The sequence below is a fragment of the Acanthisitta chloris genome, unplaced genomic scaffold (assembly GCF_000695815.1).
Source record: "Acanthisitta chloris isolate BGI_N310 unplaced genomic scaffold, ASM69581v1 scaffold60, whole genome shotgun sequence".
Lineage (NCBI taxonomy): Eukaryota > Metazoa > Chordata > Aves > Passeriformes > Acanthisittidae > Acanthisitta > Acanthisitta chloris.
In genome coordinates, this window is record NW_008650891.1 from 21,811 (window position 1) to 31,340 (window position 9,530).

The 9,530-nt window shown below is 48.4% G+C and overlaps 1 protein-coding gene across 1 annotated transcript in view; it reads right to left on the bottom strand.

Annotated features, from left to right (window-relative positions):
- Positions 1-9,530, bottom strand: part of LOC103798291 (E3 ubiquitin-protein ligase UBR4-like) — a gene marked incomplete at both ends in the record, with an annotated part of 45,185 nt that overhangs the window by 21,608 nt on the left and 14,047 nt on the right. Inside the window, 10 exon segments of the mRNA XM_009070547.1 lie at positions 683-851; positions 1,767-2,006; positions 2,673-2,751; positions 2,853-3,080; positions 4,186-4,335; positions 5,008-5,217; positions 6,932-7,048; positions 7,525-7,632; positions 8,052-8,148; positions 9,134-9,302. Coding sequence (XP_009068795.1) covers positions 683-851; positions 1,767-2,006; positions 2,673-2,751; positions 2,853-3,080; positions 4,186-4,335; positions 5,008-5,217; positions 6,932-7,048; positions 7,525-7,632; positions 8,052-8,148; positions 9,134-9,302 — 1,567 coding nt within the window.

Below are 9,530 nucleotides of genomic sequence, written 5' to 3' on the forward strand. Positions count from 1 at the left end.
ATCCAACCTAACCCTCCCCTGGCAGAGCTTGAGTCTGTGCCCTCTTGTCCTGCTGCTGGTTGCCTGGGAGAAGAGACCAACCCCCACCTGACTCCAACCTCCTGTCAGGGAGTTGCAGAGGGTGAGAAGGTCTCCCCTGAGCCTCCTCTTCTCCAGGCTGAACACCCCCAGCTCCCTAAGCCTCTCCTCCCATCGTTGCCCAAACCAGCGGTTTATAGCATCCCCTGAACCTAAATCAGCTGTCTCACAACAACTGAATGGAGTTCTGAAGAGGTTCAGCACCTTGAAGGTGCCTCTCCCTCCATAACTCTCAAATTTTAGCTGTCTGATTCTCCATCTCCCTCACAAATTCACCTGCCCACAAACACCTATTCCTGCAGCTGTCAGGAACCAGATTTTGCAACAGAAATAAAACACCTCTTGCAGATGACAAATCGATCATGACTAAGTCACAACCTCTACCTCCAGCCCAAATAACTGGCAAACTGAGCAGTTCCAGGGGAGGCAATCACCTGAAAGCTTCAGCATCCTTCAGGAGGGAGTAACCCTGATACAAGGCCAGAGGTCTCCAAGGCTGAGCTGAACCTGGCAAGCCATCCTCCAGGAGAGAGTAACTCTGATACAAGGCCAGAGCTCTCCAAGGCTGAGCTGAACCTGGCAAGTCCACACTCCCCCAGCTCACCTGTAGATGTGGAGTGCCAGGCAGTGGGCCTGCCACCTCACTGAGGAGGAGTTGGATTCCAGCAGGAAGCAACGCAGGAACTGGATGAGGGTCTCCTTGTCAGCAAACTTGTTCAGCTGGTTCACCAGAGCTGTGCACAGCTGATCCTCCTGACTGCCTGAACCCTCACCTGCAGGACAGCACAGAAAGACTTAACCAAGTGGATAAATGCAGTATCTCACAGCCAGGACAGTGTCCTATGTAATGTATCACAGAGTGAGGATAATGGGGACAAATACTCTGTTTCAGGCAAAAAGCAATTCTAAAGTTTCTGTCTTTTTTTCAAAAATATAACCCAGTGTTCCTGACTACCAGAAAAAAAAACAAAACTCAAATGCTGGAAAACTCGCCAGTAAGGACATGAGAAATGTGTTACACATCCTGATAAAAACAAAAGGATTGACCATGAGGCACTGAAAAGACTCCCAGAAAACCATCTGACAGTGAAAGCCCAAATGGTTCCTTGAAGGAAAGCCAAGAGAGAATTTATGCCCATGACTTTTATAGAAAAGCTTAATTACTTTCCCAGGACTGGGGATATTCATTAAGGAGCAGCCCCGGCTCCAAGAGAGCTTCCAAGTCAGCCAGAGGAAACAAGTCTGAACACAATCACTGGAGAGCAGAGCTAACTGGGTGTGCATCTCCAGGACTTGTTTTAATCCTCATGAGCATTTCAGCCTCCTACAACCCAGGACAGGCAAGTTAAGTGGAAGCTACTTCATCATGAGGTTAGGTAACCTCCATTAGACAACTTCAAGCCCACTCAAGTTAATAAACACGGTGGCTTTGGGATGTCCTCAGCACTTAGTTTCAGCCCCAACCCTTAGGGTATACTGATTTGTCTTTGTTCCTCATTCATCTATACATGGTAAAACTGCTCTTCTCTCCTAATTGTCAGTGGTCTGAGTACCCTTGCCACAAGCCATGACCCTTTCCCAACAGTGAGATTTATCACCACGAGAGCAGTTCTAAAGAGTAAGAAAGGCTGAGAGGAGCAGAATTCCTCCCTGAAAGCAGCCCAGGCCATGGCTCAGTTGCAGCTCACCCTCTCGCTCCTTTTCCTTTTCTTCCTTCTTGCTCTTTTTTGTGGAGGATTTGCTCTGTGTTGTTGCCTGCCCAGAGCCTGATGCTGCAGGAGCAGAGGTGGAAGAGGTGCTGGATCCAGAGGATGAAGCCACAGACAGCACTTTACTGCCACACAGAGCACAAGACAACAGCTGCAGGAGAACTGGTGACACTCCTTCATCCACCAGGAAGCTGACTTGAAGGAGGAAGTAGAGAACCGCTGTGGGGGAAAGAAAAAAATCTTTGAACCACAGAGTCATGGAATATCCTGAGCTGGAAGGGATTCACAAGGATCAAGTCCAACTCCTGCCCTGCACAGGACACCCCAACAATCCCACCATGTGGCTCAGTGTTGTCCAAACACTCCTGGAGCTCTGTCACCCTTAGGGCCATGACCACTGCCTTGGGGGAGCTGTTCCAGTGCCCAAACACTTTTGGGGGAAGAACCTTCTCCTAATATCCACCTAAATCTCCCCTGACACAGCTCCATGCTATTAAAGCCTGAATTCAGAAAAAAAAAAGATAAAGAAACACTCAACCTAAACCAAAAACCCCTTTGAACACAAGGACCAAATGCACAGAACCTTCTTGTCCCTACACTACAAGAGCCCAACACTGGGGTGCACCAAGATAAAGTGCTTCATCCCAAATTACACCCTGAAACAACAACAGCACAAGCAAGAAAACACAGATCTCCTGTTCCTCTAAGTGATCTATGACACCATCTTGTGCTCTTTAGCCAAGGACCAGATGCAATTAGGGCACTGGATAATTAGTACTGGAAAGAGTTCAGTCCTACTCAAATCTTTCAGCCACATCCCTCCTTCTCTGCTGAGACATCCTGACTGCAACCAGGACACCAGTGCCTCCCCCAGACACAACTCACAGTCATCCTTAATGCAGAATTTCTGCCAGTTCACTGTTCGCTGTGTGGCAATCTCTGCACAGGCCTTTAGATGCTCCATCTGCAAGGACAAAGGGACAGGATCCAACAGCACCTCAGCACTCCTGACACCTCACAACACCACAACATCCTCTCGCCTGCTGCAGCGACACTTCTCCTTACCAAGGAAATCAAAGTGTCGTACTGCAGGGCAGAGCCTGAGCTTGCTGTGACCACGCTGGCACGAAGGAATATTCCTTGCTCTTCCAGGAGCTTTTTGATTCCACGAACGTGGGAGTCCAAGGTGTGCAGGTCCCGGAGCTGGCGATACTTGTCCTTGGAGCCACAGATGAAGAGCAGGAGCTTCCGCACCTGGCGGCGCACGAACGGCGTCTGCTGGATCATCAGGTACTACACAGAGAAAAGACATGTCAGCCTGGCCAACAAAAACAGGGGTTTTCTTCCAAAAAGACAAGATATGGGAGATGGATTCACCCATCTGTCAGCTCCAAGGTGCTGTACAGACATCTGCAAGTCGCAGGCAGAGGCAGCACCTTGAAACCATTGCTGAACACTCTTCTTGGTCATCTACCACCTCACATCAACAGCTGGACAAGCCTAATTAAGAAATCCTAACTCATACTTGTGTAAATAGAAGCTAATTTGTTATCCTGAGTAGGAAGCAAAACAAAGGCATGAGAAGATAAACTCCAAATGTCTTCCTGATTTCTAATCTTAAAGACTAAGTACCAACAGCTGAGCAGTGTTACATCTTATCACCTGAGGAAAGGTTTTCTGCGCTCAGTTCTGGGTCCCTCAGCTCAGGAGGGACATTGAGGGGCTGGAGCAGGTCCAGAGAAGAGTAACGAGGCTGGGGAAGGGACTGGAGCACAAGTGGCATGAGGAGAGGCTGAGGGAGCTGGGGGTGTTCAGCCTGGAGAAGAGGAGGCTCAGGCGAGACCTCATCACCCTCTGCAACTCCCTGACAGGAGGTTGGAGTCAGGTGGGGGTTGGTCTCTTCTCCCAGGCAACCAGCAGCAGGACAAGAGGGCACAGACTCAAGCTCTGCCAGGGGAGGGTTAGGTTGGCTATTAGGAAGAGATTTTTTCCAGAGAGAGTGCTCAGGCATTGGAATGTGCTGCCCAGGGAGGTGGTGGATTCACCATCCCTGGAGGTTTTCAAGCTGAGACTGGATGTGGCACTTAGTGCCATGGGCTAGTGACCACGGTCAGGTTGGACTTGATGATCTTGGAGGTCTTTTCCAACCCTGTTGATTCTATGATTCTCTTTGAGCTTTGTGGCAACAAACACTTACTACCTTATTTTTCATGTATGTTTTCCTACAGATTCCTGTTCAACAGGAACAAAACAGAGCCAACAATTCACCTTCTTCCAAGGAGATTAAAAATCTGAGATGGACCTGAGATCAGTTCTGTACAAGCTCATCTTCCCACGAAAGAAATCATTACTGGAATTTTTGTGTTAAAATCTGCAGGTGTATCATGTTCTTGCTTACCTCAGACAGAAAGTAGAACCAGGAGTGGTCAAAGATGGGAGGTGGGATACGAGAGTTTGTGTCTGCAATCTTTTTGATCTGGTAGGGCAGGCGCAGCACCATCTCTGTCAGGAGCTGAGTGTAGGCCTCAAAAACATCTGCAGCATGGCCCTGAGAGCAAGGCAATCCATCAGGCACTCAACAGCCATGACAAGTGACAGGGTGCAAAGGGTTTCTGCACCTTTGCAGACAGAACACTCCCACAAAAATGAGCCAACAAACCTGCATAAGGACTTGAACTAAATGGCAACTGTGAGGATGCAGTAAGTTAGTCTGGAGTAATAAGGCACTTTAATATATAAGCTTCCCACTTAGGAGACATTCTTACACTTAATTAGGCTTTTTTTGACTGCATCTGTGCATCCACCAAACCTCCTCCTCCCCAGCAGTATCTTAGGATAAAGACACCATAACGGTGGTGGAACAAGTCTAGGATTTGCTGTGGAAAAGCCCATCCACTGCTCGGCTTCCCTACCCAGGAAGGTCAGGAATTTTGCCTGCCAAGCACAAGGAGCCACTGGATGGAACAGCTTCCCTTCAGGATGATTAACACTTCACCCAGGAACAGTGACAGCAGCTCCTCTCTTTCAGGAGTGCCCCAAGGGATGCAGCAAACTGGGATGCTCTAACAGAACTCAGAGCAATCCCAGTTGTGTGTGCTAAGGGAATGGATTTTGGTTGCACTAAGGGAAAACTAGTTGTGCAAGGATGTTTTGACCCAGTTCTGTGCACCAGCCTTTCCAGGCAGGTCATGTAAAGCTAACAGCACAGGGCAGGACTCACCTTCACATACTGGCGGAGGAAAAAAGGGCTCATGTCAGGGGGAGAAGAAGTCGTGTGAGGTTTCAGGAGCTGGCTGGTGGCTACAGGCTCCTCATCATTCTGCTGGCTCTTCCAGTACTCCAGCAACGACTTCAGCACGTGCAGACAGTAGTCAACAGCACCAGAGCTCAGTAGTGCAGCAGCAGTGGCACTGGAGATGAGGGAGGAGGACTGAAAGAGAGGAGGTGGGTCACCAACACACCTGAGAACAAGTGGGCAGAGCAGGGTGAGCTGTGAGCACCACACAGCACTTGCTGCCAGTGTGGATAACAGAGCAGGTTTTGCTGAAACTTTGCAGGCAGCTTTTAAAAGTTTGGGGTTTGTTTGAGGTTGGGGTTTTTGAGGTTTTTTTTGTGTTTATGAAAAGCAACTCAAATATTTACAGAGACTCTTTTGAACAAGTGCTTAGTAAAGGAAAACAAATAAAATCTCCTCTTAAGTCTAATCTCCCCTCGACACATGTGCCAGAGGCCACTCTGCTATGGATTAGACAACTAGGGCTTTTTTCCCTTCTCTTTCCCCCCTTCCTTCTTTTTTTTTTTTTTAAAGTTGGGATTTCTATTTGTTTATCTGGGATTTGGCCAGCTGGGTATGAATTCTGGGAGAGAAAGAGTCCCTGTTGCAGCTGCTGCTCTGAGGCTCTGCTCCACCCAGGTATTGCTCCACCTGCATTCTGCAAGACCATGAGCTTTGATTTCTGTGGGAAGCTCAAGTGAATAACAAAGGCTGGAGAAAAAGCTACTGTAAATAAAACTATTAAAGCAGCCCTGTAAATCCAAACAAACCCCACAGCTCATAAGCTCATTAAAATTTGATGCAGTTCAGACTAAATTTTTTAACCTCTATGCTTTTTTATTAATCTCCTTCCCACCACACATACTGCTTTTTATGCCTTATTACTGTACCTTTTAGCAACAAATATCTAAGGAATCCTCTTAGCGACTTTTACGTTGACACAGCAGCATATTGCTTTCCAATAATCACATTACAAATCCTCTTTAACCCCTTCAGCACTGGGAAGATGCAAGGGGAAAAGCTGCCAGACCGTTTTAAATAACATCATTAATGTGCTGCCCTGAGCTCAGTCTGAAACCATGCAGGGAACAAGGGAATCCAGTTGTCTTTACATGTCTGCTGCCTCCATTCTGAGTTTCAAAGAGCTTCTCTCTCACAAGAGGCAAGTAAAACTACAGCTTCCTCATCAATTTTTCCAAAGCACTTTTAACTGTTTTCAGGTTTGGATCTGTTATTTCAGGTAGCAGCTTTTAGATAATCTCTGATGACCAAAAGCCTCCCAAGCACATCATAGAATCATGGACTGGTTTAGGTTGGAGGGCCCTTAAGGACCATCTCATTGCCCCCCCTGCCACGGGCAGGGACACCTTCCACCAGCCCAGCTGGCTCCAAGCCCCATCCAACCTGGCCTGGAACACTTCCAGGGATGGAGTAGCCACAACTTAACTTGGCAACCTGTGCCAGTGTTTTACCACTCTCACAGGGAAAAATTTCTTCCTAATATCTAACCTACATTTCCTCTCTTTCAGACTGAATTTGTTCCCCCCCGTCCTGTTACTACAGTTCCTGATGCAGAGTCTCTCTCCAGCTTCCCTGTGGCTCCTTCAGATACTGGAAGGATGCTGTGAGTTCCCCACACAACCTTCTCTTCTCCAGACTGAACAGCCCCAGCTCTCAGCTCATCTCCATAAGGGAGGTGCTCCACTCCCCTGGAGCTTCCCCCTGGCCTCCTCTGCACTTGCTCCAACAGTTCCATGTCCTTCTTATGTTGTGGACACCAGAACTGCACAGGATTCCAGACAAGGGTCTCACAAGAGCAGAATAGAGGGGGAGAACAACATCCTCTGACAAAGCAATTTGGAGACTGTACCTCACAAATGGAAGACTTGGATCCTGACTTGGTTCTGGACATGAAGACACTGAGCAGCCTCATCACCACCAAGTGCACTTCGTTCACAGGAGAGCGTTCGTTTTTCTTGGATACATCCTGCAAGAGAAGATCCATCCTGCTGCTTAATCACAGCTAAGCAGTGTCTCAAGCCCCTCAAGTTCAGTGCTCTGATCCTCAGGAAGCACTTCTAATTTAAGCTCAAGCAGCAATACTGAAAAAGCAGCACAAAGGCCTCACTAGAAGGGTAGGCAGTGGCCTGGCTACCAGAGACCTGCCCTGCCCAAGTGAGAAGCTGTGTACATCCATCATGCATTACTGATTATGACTGTTTTAAGAGTTTCACTCAAGCAAGACAAATTTTCCTGCTCACTCCTGGATGCTGGAACCAGGAAACAGTACAAGTTCCACTCATGGAAGTTTCTATTTTAAGTGAAGTGAGGCAAGAGAAACAAAGTGCCTGAACACCAGAAGCAGTGTGCTTCTCTGACTTCCATGCATCTAATTCCTCCATGGAAAGAAACCTGTGTGGAAGGAGCCAACCAAGTCTGTGTTCACCACACACTACAGCTCACCTTTTTGTCCATGCCCAGCTCTGCAATCAGCTGGGACAGAAGGTTATCCAAAGCTCCCTTATCTTTCTCATCATCTCCATCTAGGTCTGTTGTGAGCATCAGAATAACCTGGGAAGAGAAGATAGAAATATTAGAAGGCAGGTTCCATGTTTTCAAGATAACTATTTATCCTTCACAAAACATCACAGATTTTATCCCCATTAATCAATGTTCTCCTCCAAATTCTGCTGGGCCATCACATCCTAATATGAACATTCAGTATAAACCCAAAAGACCTTCCCAAACACATCAGAGTTGAGGGATTTGAGCCCTCAGAGTCATGAGTCAGCTGTAAAGCCACACTGAGAAAGGGTACAAATCCAGGATAAGAATATGGATAAGGAATGCTGTGCAATAGATGGAAAACTCCAGAGACAGACTGGGCAGGAAAGAGAAAGGGAAAAGCATGTGCAAAGAGAACCTGGAGTAGGAGTAGTAATGATTTAACCGTTTGAGTGAGGCTGAACTCCTGAGCCCTCCTCACTCACCTGCATGTAGGGGATGGCTCGGACTCCTCCCACATTCCTCAGCTGAGGTAAGTTTTGCAGCAGCCTCTCCAGCAGCATCAGTCGGACCATGTGCAGCCTGGGAAGTCAGAGCAAGGAATCAGACACATCACAAAACGTATCAGACTCATCAGGATCTCCAACAGAGCACTGCAATTGGCCACAGAAATCCTCAGGCCATCAAATCCTCACAGAGAAGAGTGGACTCCCTCAGCCTTCCCAGTCAAGGGATGTCTAAGATGCAGAGCAATTCTGACAATGAATGTAGTTGTTCACTTCAGAGCTACACTGCCTGGCATGGTCACCTGCAGCATCCAACTGCCTGGAAACAGACCCTGCAATCAGCTCCACTGCACTGCAGAAGGGACTGAGCACCTGCTCCCACAGAACACACAACTGCAGACATTTCCCAAAGCACTTTGTACACTTGCACACACTTTTTTCCTAACACTGAATTTCACAAGCTCCCAGTATTTTAGTGATTCCTCTGTTAACTAGACTCATGCAGGATCAAAAGATCATCATCACCATCACTTCATACAGGCAACAGTTTCGTGGGACACACATTGGGTATGTGCACCATACCACATGGTGACTGCACAGATGTGGGACACACATTGGGTACACGCACCATACCACATGGTGACTGCACAGAGGGTGTTCGGGCACTGGAACAGATTTAGGTTGGATAGTTTAGGCAAAGGTTGTTCCCCCAGAGGTGTTTGGGCACTGAACAGCTCCCCAGGGCAGTGGTCACAGCCCCAAGGCTGACAGAGCTCCAGGAGTGTTTGCCCAATGCTCTCAGGCACAGGGTGGGACTGTTGGGGTGTCCTGAGCAGAGCCAGGAGTTGGACTGACGATTCTTGTGGGTCCCTTCCAGCTCAGGATATTCCATGACTATGATTTTGCCATGGCATTCACTCTAGTCTACATTTCTGACTTTCCCATTTCACTATCCAAGAGTCCCAATCACACTCCATGATTTCAGTACCTGTACCCCAACTCCTCCACAGCCCCCACACTACAGAGCAGATGTTCCTGAGGAGGAAAGCAAAGCCCCTTGCCTGTTGCTGGTGTGGACATCCCCCTCAGCCTCTCCTTCCCCTTCTGAGCCCTCTCCCTCCTGCTGGCCCGTGGTGGTGCTGATGGCGCCGGTGCTGGAGCTGACGCTGCCGGGCCCTGCCGGGTGTCCCTCGGCTGTGGTGTCACCATAGGCACTGCTGCGGCCTGACACTGGGTGGGAGAGACAGGGAAAAAGGGAAAGAATGTCAGCACAACTCAACATACATCCTGCCTGCTGCACAGCAACCAGCAGAGCTGAACTGTGCTTGGAATCATGGTTGTAAGGAGATGGTGTCTTCGGGTCTCTTCATACGGCTACAAGAGAGTCTTTTCCACAGATGTAGTTCACACTCCTGACTTTCCTTTGTTTGCCACCCTGATCTCTGTGGTCCAGATTGA